The sequence below is a fragment of the Idiotropiscis lumnitzeri genome, chromosome 4 (genome assembly GCF_059441095.1).
Source record: "Idiotropiscis lumnitzeri isolate Australia: NSW breed Sydney's pygmy pipehorse chromosome 4, RoL_Ilum_1.0, whole genome shotgun sequence".
Classification (NCBI taxonomy): Eukaryota; Metazoa; Chordata; class Actinopteri; order Syngnathiformes; family Syngnathidae; genus Idiotropiscis; species Idiotropiscis lumnitzeri.
The window spans coordinates 6,464,960-6,483,335 of NC_142394.1; the positions used below are offsets into that span (position 1 = coordinate 6,464,960).

Genomic DNA, 18,376 nt, shown 5'->3' on the forward strand with positions numbered 1-18,376 from the left:
TACACATCGTAATTAACTAGTGAACTTTTAAACTTTGTGCATATTTTGCACTGCAAGTATGCTGGTGTTAATTCAACCCTTGTAGTGTTAATTTCAACACCGATGAAGTATCTATATGCATCCACACTACTCTATGTTTAAGAAATATTTATGTTAATTGTTCAACATCCTATAGTGTAGCAGCAACAAAATGTTGTTTTGAGAGTGCTGCAAAAACTCTGTTGAGTGTTTATTTTAACACGAATGAATGTTCATGCTAACGCTATACAGTGTGGGAGAAAATACCATACTGTGATTGTTCCAGGGACAGCTTTCCGGGACTTAATCACCAAAATCTATGTGGACATCTCTACTTATGCCAACTTTAACCTCTGAAAGCATTAGATTGCTCAGAAATTTCAAATTTTATGGACAATAAGCGTTTTCCTCAAATGAGCTTATGTTGTTTAATAAGGATATTATGATATTTTTAGAGGTTGATGTGGGCATAAGTAGAGAAGTCCACATAATTTTGGTGACTGCAGTTTCATGACATTAAATGAAGTAAGCGCTTTTACGTCTATGTCTAGCGTTTTAGACCGGTGTGGCACTCTACCACCGTGTCCACAGCTCTCATTATTTACATATGCATACATATTTCACAGTTCTGTCATGCCTTATTATACAATGATAAAAATAAAAAAAAAATACAAACACACAGTTGCCCCTTGACAAAAGTGCGGGACTGCACACCAACATTGGCGTATTTAACGCCTGCGCTTATTTTCAATAAGGCTGTCATAGGATAGGATGTTGCAGATAAGGCTGGACATCAGCACCAGTGTTTCTTTATATTTTTAATGTTCTAGTGATAAACAACTTGATATTATTTCACCATGCAAAGATAGCTAATATGATAAAGCACCATGCTTGTGTTGCAGTGCTTTAACCATTTAAGCAACGGATTGAGCATAAATAGTTTGGCAACAAAATGTAGGCAGGTAATAGAACACTACTCATAGGCGTATCCTCTGTGTATAACCACAAACATAAGTGCCGTGATAATGACCTCAGAGAGAAGTTGAGTTGTTATCTTGAGTATGAGTTTGAGGCAGGACACGCTCCCACACCTTGCTGCAATCTGATTGGGTGTCGCAAAGAGGCAAGGACCGCCTAGAACTCAAGTAGGATTCCCAATTCTGCCTCAATGAATAGTGTGTGTGCCGTGCAATTGGCTGGCAACCAGTTCAGGGTGTACCCCGCCTATTGTTTGTCACCCGGCTAGGATAGGATCCCGCACGTCCGCGACCTTTTCGAGGATAAGTGGTACAGATACGCATGACAAAAACACTTTCATTCTTTTTAATTGTATTTAATTGCGTTTTTACAAAGTACAATATTATGGAGTGCTATTTTTCCTCATTAAAATGGACTGTACTTAGCTGGACTAATTTTATGGAATTTCCATTCATTTCAATGTAAATCAAAGTGTGTCTGAGCTTTATCTCAACACGGAAATCTTAAATAAATATAATATAATATAATATTGCCTTTATTAGTCCCACAATGGGGAAATTCGAGATTCGAACCCAGGCCTCCTGGGGAGACTGGGTCCTGAACGCGGCGCCTTAGACCACTCGGCCATCCATTAAAACATCACATCGCTCAGTCTCAAACAGATCCCCCGGCATGATAATATACATTAATATAGAAAAAATAAGCGAGCACAGAGTCAAGGTCAAGATTTATAACTCATGCAGCGTGTGTGACACAATGCATTGTGAGCATTCCACACACTTTGACCCGTTAGATCTCCCCATGCTCGGGTGTTGGCATATTATTATCAGAGACAGACAGACGGAAAGCAAAGCTACAGAGAGGATGAAAGATATGAGGATTGTAATGCTCTGGTAGTATTTGTTCTGTCCTGCACTCTTTCTCACTCTGACTCTTGCTTTCTGCATGTATGTACCCGTGCGTGCATGTTTGTGAGTGAGAGGTTGATGCGTGATCGTGGAGGAAACATAGGACAAGATGCAGCAGGCTGTTTGTTACGAGGGGCCCTCTGTGACAATGAGAGTGAGGCTGTGTTAAATACATATGAATGAAAGTTAAAAAAAAAAACATCACAATTGAAAAGCATTTTCATTGCATTTCTGAAGTTCCACATTACAAGAGTCATTAAGTGCTCATGGAGAGCTGCTTAAACCGACTGATTATCTTGTAGTATACATGCTGAGACTCAAGTCAGTAGTGAAATTTAAGACCATCCTCATCTTACTTGTTGTTCAATGGGCCTGTGCCACACTGAATCACAATGAACACATAAAGCATTGCAGTTCACTTTTTACGGTCTCACTGTATGTCAAATTTGATAAATTATACATATCTGATTTCACGCAGGACTTTACTCAAACTAAGTTACTGCTGACTTGTGTAGGAAAGGAAGGAACAGTTTGTAAAAGATAGAATATCCACAAAGTTTGGGAAAAATTTACCTAAAATGCAACGTGTCGACTTCAAAGCAGAAGTGGTTTATACAACCGCATATTTGGGATTAAGTAAACATCATTAGCTGATTTAATTTTGCCTACCACTTCTATTAGAATGAAAGTGTCCATCTACGGTTGGTGAAGGATAGATACAGTATCTGGTGCGCTTTCAATGGCTTTATTAAACAAAAAGTAAGAAAACAAATACGTCATTAAGAAGCTACCATGGCTGAAACTCATATCAAGTAACTTGACACGCAAACTGGCTAATTGTAAAGCCAGTTAACATCCAGCAAATTCTTCATTGTCTTTCGCTGACACATACGTCCGTCAATAGGCCAACCTCCACCTTTTCAAGCCAAACACAAAAAGTCACAGATACTACAGTATGCGATGTGAAGATGGCGAACGCAATTGGACAAAATACCTTCACCTCACATGCATATTTACATTGGTATTATGCAAAACGCATTTATACACAGTTTAATAATAATTTAAATAATAATATAATACTGTATGTGGTCTCAACGGCTCAGATTTCCGTCCAACGGGGTCAAATTTCTAGGAATGTAACCCCCGTAAAAAACAAGTGACTAATATAATTAACTCTCTTGGATCTCTTCAAAAATCAGACTGAGAGCTTTAGTGTTACAACAGCCAATATTTCTTTTTTTAATCACCAGCGTCCCATTTCGATATGTGCTTGTTTGTTTCAGCAGTGTCCAATTTCAGATGTTAGGATGTGTGTCGAAGACCAGACATAATGACAAAACTGATTATATGCACATTTGATTATCTCATTGACAGGTGATTAACATCAACCTTGGTTCTTCAAATTGCATCGAAAAAAAAAAAAAATGCATGGTACCAAAGATATAATAGACAACAAAATAAACATGTATTTTTGTTTGGCCTGTTAGATCATCATGAAGGATGTGCTAGCTTGAACTTCTCATTTTCTTTTGACTAATAAGGATGCATAAATAACTAATTGAAGATTTGCTTCCTCTTCCAGTTTGATAAAACATTTCTTTAATAGTACTTTAATAAGTCCCCTTTTTGTGACTAAGGAAAAATCAAAAGTCAGGCGTTATCCAAATGGAGCTTAACTCAGCACTTGACTGCCAAAGGAGGTGTTGTATAGTATGTTGGGATAAGAAGTAGTGCGTGAGAGAGCATCGTTAATTAGACAAGCTGGGAGCGTTGCTATTTGAGCCAAGGGATGACAGTGCTCACAGGATCCATGGCCCGATGCTCCAATGATGAGTCATACACAGTCATCCCGTGACATGGTCAAGTTTATATAACCATAAAAAAAACACAATACTGGACAAAGCATTTATTGTTTTCCCAATATGGATGGAGGGTTAAATTTGTGATAGCGGCAAGTTGCGTGTCATTTGACCCGGGTCGTGCAATTAAGAAAAGATGAGTTTAACCTTTTCCACCACTGCAGGACATAAGACGACTTTGACAACAAGTGCTCTAGCCCTAGAAGTGTACAGCTATCGTTCCCTTCTATTCATGTCAGTGCAGGGCATTAGCGGGCTCATTCCAAACCATTTTAAGGAAGTAAATTTGTCTCAGTTAGAAATAATAACATTCTTTGGAGCATTTGGATAGAGCAAAATCATTGTTTTGTTTGGACCAAAAAATTATCACATTTCTGAGCAACAGCTTGTAATAATACAAAATACTACTGTAATAGAAAGGTACAGGCACTGTTGTTGGGCTGAAATATATAATACAGTACAATGCAATACAACTTTATTTATATAGCGCATTTCACAACAACTTTGAAACCAAAGAAAAAAAAAACACAAAAGCACCTGGGGACTAACCAATACTAATGATTTGTGAAAAAATGTCAAATTGACCAAATTTGAACATCGTAGTGTCATGACCCGTGTCGGTCATGTCAGGTGTTTTTGTTATTGTTTTTGTCACGTTCCTTCCCCCACGCCATGTGTGTTTGTTTTTGTCAGCTGAGTGGGGCGTTTCCCCTCAGCACTCGTTCCTCACCAGCCACGCACCTGTTCCCCGTTACCGTCACACACCTGATCCCCATCTGCTCACTTAATGACTGGACTATTTGAACACCTCATCCCGACAGCTCAGCATCGGAACATTACTCCCTTTACGGACTGTCACGGCCACTCTCATTCTCGCCCTCATTCTCGCCCTCGCCCTCGCCCTCGCCCTCGCCCTCGCCCTCGCCCTCGCCCTCGCCCTCGCCCTCGCCCTCGCCCTCGCCCTCGCCCTCGCCCTCGCCCTCGCCCTCGCCCTCGCCCTCGCCCTCGCTCATGCCCATGCCCATGCTCATGCCCACGATCCCCAGTGTTTGTCATGGTCCTCGTTACTTGTCATTTTTGTTCTGTTTAGTCACGTTTAGTTTGTCTTTGTCATTTTTCACCCTGCCACGTTTGTTTGTCCACGCCACGTTGTTTGTCCTCGTCTGATTAATTTCATAAATTCCCTTTAGTTTACCCTTTCCCCTGCTTCCTCGCATTCTGGGTCCACCTCCTCCTCGCCGACCGGCGATCCAACCCTGACACGTAGGTTTTGGACCGACATGTCGAAATTCCATTCAAATTACTTTCAATGAGTGACTGTTTGTCCTTGAAGATCACTCGGGATGGCCAGTACATGGTCATCTTGTCAGGGATTTATGAAGCATTTTTGCTGCCTGGGGCCGACTCCGGTGGCGATGCCCATCGGAAACTGATCTGATCTATTTTTGGGATGGGGGGGGGTGTTTGGACAGTGAGCTGCCGGTGGAAAACGAGGATGGGGTTCGGGGCGTGTTTATTGCTGACAATAACATATGTCTAGAGACTAGTGAGATTTTTTTCAATCTCGGTTTATAAAAGTTGCACTTTCACTCTTGTTCGGATGCCCCTACTAAATTGGATGCCCGGGGCCTATACCCATCGTCTTTGTACTCCACTGCATCCAGTAACTCATGCTGTCATTTTTTTTTTTTATTTCTATGCCTTGCACACTGCTTTTCTCACTCCAGTGTAAACTCAAACACAGCCCATGTGTTGTTGTTTGTGTGCTATGGCTTTGACCTTTGCTCAGCCAGAACTAATTGGACTCTGTTAGTCACTGGTGATATGCTGCTGTGATGATGTCACAACAGCAGTGTTCCCGAAGCTTTTTTTTGAGCCAAGGCACATGTTCTGCATTGGAAAAATCTCACTGCACACAGCCAAACAAACTGTCACAAAAATACTGTAACCCGAAATTATGAAAAAAAATCTATTCACACATTTACTGACTCCGTGTTAAATCAATCTGGGCCTGTTAAATTGAACTCAAAGCTATCCTTGCGTGAATTGAAAAGAAGTACACACCGAGAGTTTCAAGAGCATGCCCTGAATTTATTCTGACATGTGAATGGTAACAGGTGGACAAATGGGTTAACTATGTGCGGCTTTTATGTATCGAGTAGAAGAAAATTTCATAGTTCAGCCTGTTAATTTGTATCTTCTGGATAAAAACTGTCGATAAAGTTGTTTGTCTTTGTTTTCCAATTTAGTGTAATCGGACTATTTTCTACTGTGGTTGGGAATCGCTATTTATATATTCTTCAATTTTCATGTGTTGCACCACCAAGAAGTTGACATGGCAAATGACAGAAACTAAATATTTTGACATTTTTTTCATTAAAAGCTTTACTACTCACTGCATTTTATACCAAAATGTGAGTTGCATATCATTCCAAAAACACTCATTTGAAAATAGATGTTTCTTTCAGTTTCAAGTGATGAGAGGAAAGATACTGTACTTCTTCATGTCTCGCCTTCTCCAACATCCTTATTGTTTGTGAGGTTCACCCAATGTGTGAGTGTGTGGATGAGCATGAGAAAATCAATACAAGTCCACACAGTTTATTCAAAGGTTGTGTGTGTTTGTGTGGACATTTAAGACCTGTGTTCTCGAATTTTCAGAATAATGATTGCTGTATTATAATTGCCCGATCTGATCAGACCATCATTGCGGCCATGATTTGTATTTGTGTGTTTTTGTTTTTATTATTTAAAATATTTTTGTTTTGTTGTAGTCTTCTTTCCCTGTTTCTTGTTCATGTCTTGTCAACTCATTAGATTTTCATCTCCACTTGTACTTGTCAGCCCTGTTACGTTTGTGTACCAATCACTTCCCTCTAGCCATGTGTCGTGTCCAATTCTGCCTCATTGTCTTGTCAGTTTGTTTGTATTTAGTTCCCTGCTTTCGTTGAGTCTTTGCAGGCTCACAGTTGATGGAAGTCATGTTTTTAGTTTTGTCATTTCCCCTGCTGTGGTGAGAGTTTTGTTTGTTTCCTTGAGTGTGTTTTGCTACTTTGATTCTTGATTTTTGGGACACTGTTGATTTATGAATTAAACCGTTTTTTGAGAATGATCCTGCTTGAAATAAAGACAAAAAAAAAATAAGCAAACAACCGGAAACCATAAATAAATATGAAACAAATAGAAGCCTAAAACAACTAAGTAGCACTGACATAGCAACAGTGGCTGTTTTATTCTCGTTGTCTCACAAGTCCCACCAACTACCGGACAATTGAGAAACACACATCTGCTTGTGAATTTCACAGCCTTCTTGATGTGGATGACTGCAAATTGCTGCATGACATAGGGCTGACCTATGTGACGTCCGCTTCCCATAACCTTTTTTTAATAGAGTGTTGACCTTCATTTTAAGTCAGGGCATGTAGCTCACTGTTCTGCGTTCCAGACGTGAACTCTTTGTTTGGATCCCCAAGTTGGACGGAATCGCCAAAAGCTTCTACTTTTGCGGCTTCCTTTTTAGTTAAAAAGTAAAAATACCATTGCATGTGGAAGGTTCATCGTCGTTAATGGTGATGCTTTCTGTCTGTGTCAACTGCATTTAAGTTTTATGAGAGTAATATAATAAAGTGTATTTTTTGAATGATTCATCATAAAATAAAAATGGGAACGGTTTTAAATAAAGTTGACATTAATTGCAGATAGCCACGTATTTTATCTTGCAAAAACTGTCTGTTAGTGTACAACAGATATCAGGACACAATGTCGGCCTTTCTAGCTGACATCCTAGCCCACAGGGCGCACGGCAAATAATAATACTAATAATAATAATAATTCGAATAATAATTAATGCTGTTAAGCATTATTTTTTTAACTAATTTATTGCAAAAATTCTGGAATTAATTGCAATTAATCATTTTTTGACTATTTTTTTTAATCTGGTAACAGATGTTTGCTAAATGATGTGAAAAAAAACATTCAATTGCCATATTCAATGTCAATAAAAATCATTACTTCCATTCTATAACAACCAAACAACGTGGCAGAGACGTATTTGTTTATCATACTTACCACAGTCATTTCATTGAATCATATCCACACATATGCCAATCTTGCACACACACACACACACACACTTATAATACAAGCAGTAAATCATGAAAAAAAATCATCATTGAGAAATAATTGTGAAGAATTAAAATCATTTTGTGTCCTAGTGCTTTTTTTTTATATAATTTGATCCAATCAACCATTGAGCCATCTACAAAACAGTATTGGCTGTCTGTAATAAAAGGTCACTCTGATTGGCTAGCGAAACAGTGCATGAGATAGAAGTAGAGTATGAGGTAGTAAGCAAAAGCAAAACTGCTGCAAATAAAATGGCACTCTCACCCTCAGGAAAATGTTGCCTTTTACTTAAATCCGATCCAACTTGATTATGAGTGTGATGCCATTGTTCTGTGTATGTGTGAATTTTATTTCATGAAACCCTGATTATGAACGGTATGATAATGATTGCGGACGCAGACCCTGGCTGGCCACCTTTCACTGAGGTGTTTTGTTACCCTGGCTACCCAATGGAAAGATTTCGGGCTACGTCCCTATGTTCAGCTCATCTTCCATTTTCTGAATAGGATGCTGTACTCTGAATGGCTTTGGCTACACAGCTGTCAGCGGATTTTCTCGCCCTGGTTCAAAACAAAACTTTCCTTCCATGATTATGTTGAAATACTGGCCATTGTGTTCCACCTAATCTTCTTGACAAACAAACTGACCAGACAGTGAGGCATGCCTGGACAAGATGGCGTTGTTGGACACAAGGGACAGAGGTGCCAAGAACAGATGGAGATGAAAAGCTAATGTGTTGACAAGATATTAATAGGAGACTTATGGAGACAAGGCATAACATGAAACAAAACAAAATATAGTCATAAAATGCAAACGTCCACAAATGCACGTCATAACATTTGATGTCTTTCTGTTTTGCTTTTTTGGTTTACCATCCAAAACCTATTGGTTTTGGATTACTATTTTATCACTCACACCATATGAAAATGACAATGTTGGCTACAACAAGGATAATGGAATTGCCTTTTTGTGGCTATGCAGTCCTATGAACTCTCAGAAAGAGTGCCTGTTTTTGTATTACTGTGAAGCAAACAAACAAACAAAGTGTATTCCTGCACTGCATGTTTCTGTGTATCGCCATGACTATCCATAAGTTTAGCTGCGTTGCTTATTCAAAAAATACATTATACACCCCAAAAGCAATGTTGACTATATTTAATTTAATGTTTAACTCAATAGATTCCAATCTTGATAAGCACATACGTACTGAATAAAAAAATAAATAAAAATCTGAACCAAATATGCCCGGCAGCCATGGTTAGAGGGGCAAACCTGTCTAGATTGAAACTGTTTGCGTTTTTGTAATTTTAATTTCTTGTTTTAGTCGTTGGCGAAGTGACAGAATGATGCATGGCATTTTATCTGTAACAACATTTCTGTCCGGTTTGTTCTTAAGGTTCCAGTGGAGAGGAGAGCGATGAAGACTTCACTGCTTCTTCTCCTCATCCTTGACCTCCTTGCCTCAGGAGCTTGCGATGATGTCAAGTACATTTCCAAGAGAAACTCTGGTAGGATCAAGGTTTTCTATTGGTTGTTGTCACCTGATCTTGTGTATTATCTGTTGGCCCAAATGTTTAGTTTCACTTAATTCTGTCATTGCAAACATCTCTCACTTCTCTCCGCTCTGACTGTTTCCGATGTGTCTTGACTTGAAACCAAGGCAATAGGGCCATTTGTGTCAAGCATTTTTAACAACTTCCACTCTTTCCACTCTGGCTTTCTCTCTTAAATCTTCATCTTCCATATTTTGCTCAGGTGTTGTAACACTAGACTGAGGCACTGCTGCTGCCAGTGAGGCTGATGTGTTCATCAATGAGCAGCTGATGATCATCATATTTAGAATTGATTTGTTATAACCCGCTGATAATAATTGCGGACTTGCTTAACTTTGTTGCATCATCAATACTGTGTGAATTCAATAACACTTTGTATCCTTTGATAACGAGACGCTAGAGTTGAGATGTCAAACGTGTTTGGATCTCAGGTCACATCTTCAGCGGAATGGTTACAACAATGAAGCCACACAAATGAGGACATGCTGGAGATGTAACCGTACGCCAAAAAGCACAGTAAAGGAATAAAATGTGCATTTCCTTCAAACAGGAACGGATTGAATTACATTTAAAATAAAACATCAACGACTTAAACATTTGAAGGAAAATGCAATATTATTATAATGTCATCTTTTGAGGAAAGGGGCGATGCAGAGCAGTGCAACAGTAACATGTTAAACGAGGCAAGCTTTTCAGGCCACACAAAAGGATGTGGATGGTCGTCATCTGGGTGATGGTGTATGAATTCAGATTAAATGTGTTTTTTCTTTTTTACGCCCCTACTTTTGCTGGTACATTTGACTGCTAGAATGCTTTGCTGTATAATTATAGCAGTATTCCAACTAAACTCCCCTGCTGAGCCTTAGAAAAGGATGAAAGCAGAAAAAAAATGATTCAATAATTTTGGAAATGCTGACCATGCAATTAAATCAATCTAGTTAAAATTGATTCCCCTGTAATGTAATCCTTTCAAACAATTATGTTTATTAAACAGAGTGTTTCACCATCACGCAGAACACACACGCACACACACACGCACAGTAGAAATACAATTTCACTCACCTCAGATTTACAAACTTTATGGTCGGCTAGATAAAAAGCTAGTTTGACATACTCAAAACATTATTGGGTTCTTCGCAATTAAATAAAATCCACAGCATTAACTCCAGCAAAACATGTTCCATACACATTTACAGGATGAATACATCTCTGATACTATCATTCTAAACTGAGCGTTCTTGTCTTTGTGAACATAACATTTATGACATAGCTCTTGTGATGCATCTCATTTGGGGCTATAGTTTCCTGTTCGCACTTAAGTCATTTCCTTACGTGCATTTCTTATAGACCTTGAAAACGCAGCAATTCTCCCTTTTAGGCCTTTTACACACCCATCGTGCCGAACTTGGAAAAATGTGAGCAACCTCCAAAGAGGCGTAATTCTATGAAACCTGAGGGTGGCCCGAATTGAAAATATGACACACCTTGGTTGGAGAAACTTAACTTGCATTGTGGAGCTGGACGTTTTTGCCAGTGACGCATGCACTGCTCATCTAGAAGCGACTTAGAACGAGTGTATGTTTTTGGCCTTCACTTTTGAATAAATCCAATATGATCATAACAGAATGCGTGCACATTGAGTGTTGGCCAGGTTGCCAAGCAACACACTACGCATGGCACAACAATCGCCCCAAAAAATCTATAACTCATGAACAACTATTTTGATGACTGTATTACTTATAATCCCCCAAATCCCATTAGCATGTGGAAATGCTCCTCACGGGTCAAGAAAGAATTCCGCTGGTGCTGATTCTTTTTTTTGCCCTTTAATATGATATAATGTTCGGGGCGTTCACGTCAGGGTTCCTTCACCGCTGCAAATGTTCGCCACACGGTGGTCGGACGTTTACCTGTAATTTTCTTGTCAACAGAACATTTTGAACAAGCCACACGAAAACTGCTGGCGAACGTCTGGCGAATGTTTTGCGACATTGAACGAACCCTAAAGAATTCTGACGTGAACGCAACATTCGCTGTATTCAAAAGCACTTGCATCAAGCTTGATGCGACAGCTGTGACTCACACCAAACCACCCCTCCCGATCCCGTCATCACGAATCATCCGAATCGCCGGTGACGATCATCACTCGCTTTCAATGGCTGTGAAATGACTCAAAGAGAGGTGCTAGAGCCTCCTGAGTGCAGAGGTCAAAAGACGTGCATAAGTGGCACAGCTAAGTCGAAGGGAGCCGCGCACCTTTTCAAGCACACGGGAGAGTATGCCCCTAGATGCGTCGGCGCTGTCTATTGTTGCGGCTTACAGATTAGTCATCCTCCTAAGATGTTCTGAAGTATTTCATGTTTTGAAGTCTATATCTTAGTAGAGCCGGTGTTAGGGATGTAATGACGAAGTCAGGACACAAAAAGGAACGGTTGATGTTCTGTTTTAGAAGTGTGTTGCATAGTGCATGTACTACCTTACGTGTTGCACTACACTTGACCTTCAACATGTACGCATTCTCTGTCACATTGACATGCTCTGTGTGGCTGACATATTTTTCTTTTTGTTCACCTTTTCCGTTTGTGTGCTTGTGTGGGTCCCTAATACGCTCACAAAATGAATCAACTCTGTAGGCGGTGTGTTTGTAAGACTAGTTTGGTATTGCCGATACGTGTTTTCGTGTGATCACGGGCCTACCTGCATGTTACAACCGTCGGCGTCCCGATTTCGTTCATGTACGATACTTGTGTGCGTTAGGGCCAGCGTTGTGGAGCTGTGTACTCGTTCTGCATGCTTCCGTGTGTGTGTGGGTGAGGTGTGCACAAAGCAATTATGTGATCAGAGCTGAGCCAAACGGACATTTATGTGGGCGACTGCTACATGCAGCCAAAGATAGGCTGCGAGATCTCCTCTCGCTTGGTGCTTGTGAGGTTTTTAACTGGACACCATGTGGACAGGAAATACAATTTCCTTGTGTCAGTTTCTCCGCTCTGCCGTGATGCAGCAACCACTGCAGCTAAAAGGCGACACGCCGTGATAAGAAAAAGGAGGCCTGGAGGGTAGATGTGGTGGTGAGGAGGAGGAGAGGCTTTTAAAAGATGATAAAGTTGCGGGAAATATGATCAAAATAACACACTTGTTTTTCAAGATTATGTACAATGAAGGGAAGCTACTGTCTATATTGTCTAGAGTGTGTTGATGATGAAGACATTTTTTTTCCTGATCAAGATGATGTTTTCTCACACCAATCCCCATGATACATACTGATCAAGCCTTCTCAGATGAGAGAAGGAAACGTCTTCTAAAACAACAACAACAGCTCAGTCCACGCTACTAGTTCAATACCCTGAGAAAGAATTGACCTGGATGAATGAGAAGATCCCCAAACATGCAGAAAAAGAAAACAGTGTTTTACCATGCTAACAACATGGAAATATGTGATTATTTATGTGTTCATGTAGAAGTGAATTCAATTTACTAAGAGGCTGGGGGACTAATTCAGTGAGTTTTTGCGCTTTTTTCCCACTTTCCTGTTCAAGAAATTTAAGGAAGGTTTTGTGCAACGAGTACCCCAGCTCTCCCCCAAAGTTGGATACAATCGGTTCCAGCTCACCGGCAACATTAACTTGGACAACATGAAAGATAATTGATGGCTGAATGGGAGTAATTGAAACCAAGTTCAAATTGCTTTCTCAAGACAGATTCTACTTTTCAATTGCAACAATTATGGAAATCTCTTTTAATCATCTGAAGGTGTAAAATGATTTGCAATTACCACTGTCAGTGCTAATTAGTAGAACAGTAGAACAGACATTATTTTCCAAGGCATAGATGCGAATACTCGTCGGCAACACTGACACAGTTCACACATAACAGATCATTTTAATGGCAAGGTGTACCATTATCAATTTGGATACTTTCAATGTGTTCATCTGTAGCATTTAAGAGCAACTGAACTGTACCTCCTAAATCTCTTATTTTCCACAAACTCCTCTAGTTGTCCAAGCCAAGGCCACACCTTAACAGTTTCATCACTCTACACAAAAGCAATAGATTATTTGAGAAGGTGAACAGAGATAAGATAAGACGCTTATCTTTATCCCAGCAAGGACAGGAGGGAGAAATTAATTCATCCACTAACTAGAATGGCTGCAAACGTCCACCAAGACTTAAAAATAAATTTACCTCGCACTGCATCCGTTTTTATCACCCACCCTCATCATTTGGCTGTCAGTCCAGTCCACACCTTAATCCTGATAGGCAAATAAATGCCATGGGTTCTTTTTGGGACAATGAACCACCTGTCTAAAACGTTTTACTTGTATCCACGGATTTACCAAATTTGAATTTTGGTGTTAAAGAAAAAAAAAATGCTTTCAAAATGGCAATAAAATTGAACAGCCCTACTAGTTACACTAAGCAGGATAGAAAGTCTGCCATATCATAGCAGCTCTCCCCACACAAATGTGTGCACGTGTGTGTGTTTGCAGGAGGGTGCTCACCCACCAGGCGCTACACACTGCACATTTGTTGCCTCTCTAAGCCAAAGATGACAGGCTGTTTGTGTGAAGTGGGTGTTCTTCAGCTCACTAAAGAACTAAAAGAAACATTAGCAAAGGCTCGTTTACTAACCAGCTGCTGCGCATGCAGGCTGGTCTGCGACACGTGTGTTATAAAGATAAAGCAATTGTTGATGATTTTTAGCATTTTTGTCAGGATGTACATTTTCAAGTTTGATGCCCCAAGTCGCACATTGGTGGTTTAATGGAATCATTTTTTTATAGCTGGGGTAGTTTAAGTCAAATAGAATTACTAGCAAACTCATTACAACATAGAGCTATCAACATTTTCTTTCTTCAGCTAGAGGCTTCTCCACATAAAAGCAATGTCCTTAAAAAACAAATACCTGATAAATAAAAAAATTGAATAAATACCAGGTGGCACCGCAGTGCTGCCCACGGGCACAATTTAGACCCCAAGGACCACGTGAGTAGCTCACAAGCCTGCTTCAAAAATAGCACACCAGTGATGGGACATTGTGATTTTCTAGGATGTAAACAAAGGTATATATTTACAGAAAGGACGTGTGTGTTTCGTAATGATTGTGAGGAAAAATTAACATGATCAGTATCTTCACATATATTAATATAAATTATTAATAATAACATACAATAAAAACATGAGTGAAGGAAATTTGAAATTTAGTTAAACCTTCACACTAATCAGTAGTAAACAATAGTTTATATATAGTATACTCTATTGTATTAGTGAAACAATGTGGAAAATATACAGTGTGCCACATGTTAACCATGGTGCAAATACAACTTTATAATATCAATTAAATTTACATTTAAAATATGATACCTTAAACAATCAATTTCCCCTGTTCTCTTTGCGTCAAGACTGTACGTCACCTCTCAATGCCACTTTGTACCTCTTGCTTCCTGTCACTGTCTCTCTTTTTCGCTTGTCTCCATTTCTGTGTCGAGTTCCAAGGTCAGATTAAAGATTCATCCCTTCTCTTGTTCTGCATTCAAATATTGATAAAAGCTGACATGGCGTTGACTCCGTACACCAAGGGATTCTCCTCCGCAAGCACACACACACGCACAGGCACACACTCACACACAAACAAATCGGATTTTCAATACCCCATTAAGACACATATTCATACGGTAGGTTAAAAATATTGGACTCATTTAAAATTCTGTTGCCTTTGAAGGACAGCATGTTGATTTTTTTTAATTTAGTTTTTTTAAACAATGAATTAACCAGGGTATTTTTTAATTGCCTATCTTTGACTAGTTGGGGTCCCTGTCCAGTCAACAAGTCACAACCTCTTATCGGCCTGTTTTATAAAATGATCAAATGCACTGTATCTGTTAGCGAGCCGTTTCATATACAATATATATTTTTTTTGTATATGCACATAATACAAGCAGGTAAGTAATCTTCAGATTAATATGAAATATGGGAACAGATTTCATAATGATAATATTAAAAATAGGAATAATAATTGGCATCAGAACCTTAATAATCATCTTCATAATAATACTGTGTACTTATACACCAATTTACAATAGGCATACTTTAGAGTTTTAGACAATTTGAACTGTAATGAAAACCAAAACAAACCAATACAAATGTCAATACAACAAATAATGCAAGCGTTAACGTGGCCACTGCTGACACCTACTGAGAATGTTCAAACTCTGCGAGGGATCCATAACACTTCCCTCTAGCTGCCCGGCAACAGAAGTATAAAAGTGGCTATTTACCAAGAATACCATGTTGAGGCTATCCCTCAGAAGCAGCGAGCGTGTCTTTGCTGATTTTGAAGGCAAAGGGAGGGAACTTTGCTTCAATTTGGCCTAATTGTAGCTATGCGTGAACCCCACTTAAGGCATTGTTTTTTTTTTACACAGACAAGAAGCAGGCAAATGATGAATAGTTGGAGTATATTGGTTAGATAGAAGAGGGTATTTACGGGTGGGAATGAAGTATGAAGCTGAACCATGAAAGTAAAACGTCAATCTCACCAGAAATAACAAAATAAGTTGACAAGAGTTGAGACAAATTTTGGGTTTACTCACAGTGGTAAAGCGCTGTGGACGTAAAAGTGACAAAAGCTCATAAAAATGGATTATCAGTTAACCTGCTCAGAAAGTTTGAGTTGTTAGGTGTAATGATGAAAAATTAGTTGCGATAATACCCATCAAGGAGCAAAATCGCTGATCAAGAAGGCGCAAAAGAAGAATTGGCTTTGCAGCAGACAACACCTTGTCTCCTATGTCTTTTGCTCGCTACATATGCATGGGCAATACTGTATTTAATATGTCCTCCGTGCATGAAGATCAGAGTGCTGCTTTGATCCGTTTAATTTACAAGCACAGGCAGAGGGAGGCAGAAGGTTTGAGAGAAAGCAAATCCTCCCACGGGTTGTTAATTTATTTATTTATTTTTTATTCACTTACAAGTTATCGTCAGGCCTCGAGCAAAGCCACTTGCTCATGTTTATCTTCGATGTACATAAAATGATTTTTTTATTTACAGTCATGAAAACTGCTAGAAACTAGCATCCTGGCACCATCTAATTTCTAGAGGTCCTTAAGTTAGATTAATTTATGTAAAGTTTACATGTTCTTTGAATCACTTCTTTCAATGTGTCCATCAGTAAATTACACAGGTTCCGTCTCATTGGACCCATCATGGATACTCTAAAACAGGGGTGGGCAAACTTTTTGATTGCTGGGCCACAAAGGGGTTCTAAAATTTGACAGAGGAGCCGGACCAGGAGCAGATGGATGGAGTGTTTTGAGAACCTCACCTCATCGGAGAAAAAAAATACATTTAATTTCAAATGAAGGCACACAAGCATTACAACAAAATATCTGTCTTTGACACACCAGAGTATTTAGAAAATAAAACTTTAACAAGGTTTATTCATTTAATTTTTTTCAAGTTTGGCGAGACGGATTAACACGTTTAACGGGCCGCATGTGGCCCCCGGGCCCCAGTTTGCCCACACCTGCTCTAAAAAATATCAATATAGTGGTGTTTTGCATTCTAAACTAATTAGTTACGACAATCACACCTGACATGTAAAATTAATGAAGCCTTCCTTTAGCTTTAATTTGACTTGAAAGTTTACTTAAAAAAGGTGTTTATTTCTTGACCTTTTTTCAAGTAAACATAACTACTAAAGCTAATTAAACAAGACAACATGCTTCAACAACGGGAACACATGAAGCAAAATTATTAAAAAGAGTGATACAGGGGATTCTCATAGTGAGATAACTTTTCATCTACCAATTGAAAGTGTGTGCACATGCACATGCATAGGCTCTGTCAAAGACGAGAAGTTTGAAATAAGCCAAAATCGGCTAACATGGACATGTGAAGGGGAGGAGATAATTACACCTTTATATATCGCCACTTCATTAGGTACGCATGCATCGTTGACTCTTTAATGTTGCCATAGGCAACCGGCGGCCGCTCCATACTCCAGCAACAAGAATATGCATATAGCTACTATGTGGGGTAAATGGTTTTAAGCAGCCCTTAATCAGAGGCTGAGAATCAATTGAAAAAAAATGTTAGAACAAAAGAAGACGATATGGCTAAGTGTTGGAGTGGCTGGAGAGGGAGAAACAAAGAAAATACAACACTAACACATAGTCCTTTCTGTCAGCGAGTGTGTAATTAAGTTCTGCACTGTGTCACGATTGCTCTGTACAACTGGTAATTTAACTTAGTCTGAGCCTGGAGTGCAGACACAGAAGGACAGGGGAAACGAGGCAGGAGGTGGAAAAGTACAAAAACAGGATTCTTGGCTGCTAGAGATGTGTGTTTAAATAAAAAAAAAAAAAAAAAGCAGAACCACAGTGAAGGAAGGGAGACCATTTTATTCAATCTATTTCATCATTTATCATGGCAACATTATTCTGTGCAGGTAAAAATCCAAGATAAACTAGAATTAACTCATGAGACAGCTATAATACATCAGTGCAACGTCTTTAAAAGGTCAACGTAATTATTGCATTACCTCAAGAGATCAAGAGTTGAAAGTCATGTTGGATAGTGTGGTCGATGTTAATGATGGTATCTCCTATCTGAAATATCTTCTCTTCTTCCGGCACGAGCAAACTGTCGGAGCCTCCATCGTCAAGCGCGGTCGAGCTTTGTGCATCTGAACTTTGCACTTTGCTGCCAAACATGACAGAACTAGGATAGTGCTCTTGTATGTTATGAGGAAGAGGAAGTCAAGCTTACACTGTTCCAGGTCACCACTATACTGCCGTGCGTACTCTGCCCTCCTCATCCATGGGTCAGCACTCTTTTTGTTCATTTGCCAAGTACAAATCTTCCTCAAAATACTTGAAATTAAAATTTTAAATAATATCACTACATAACATTTCTCAAGTACTTTGCAATT

General features: G+C 39.3%; 1 protein-coding gene across 3 annotated transcripts in view; it reads left to right on the plus strand.

The window, feature by feature from the left end:
* il1rapl2 (interleukin 1 receptor accessory protein-like 2) overlaps positions 1 to 18,376 on the plus strand; it is a 298,580-nt gene that overhangs the window by 47,061 nt on the left and 233,143 nt on the right. For all 3 annotated transcript variants that reach the window (XM_088294330.1, XM_088294331.1, XM_088294335.1), the window contains exon 2: positions 9,285 to 9,396. In XM_088294330.1, the coding sequence (XP_088150456.1) occupies positions 9,306 to 9,396 (91 nt within the window). In that variant the 5' untranslated portion in view covers positions 9,285 to 9,305. The remainder of the gene's footprint in view (positions 1 to 9,284; positions 9,397 to 18,376) is intronic.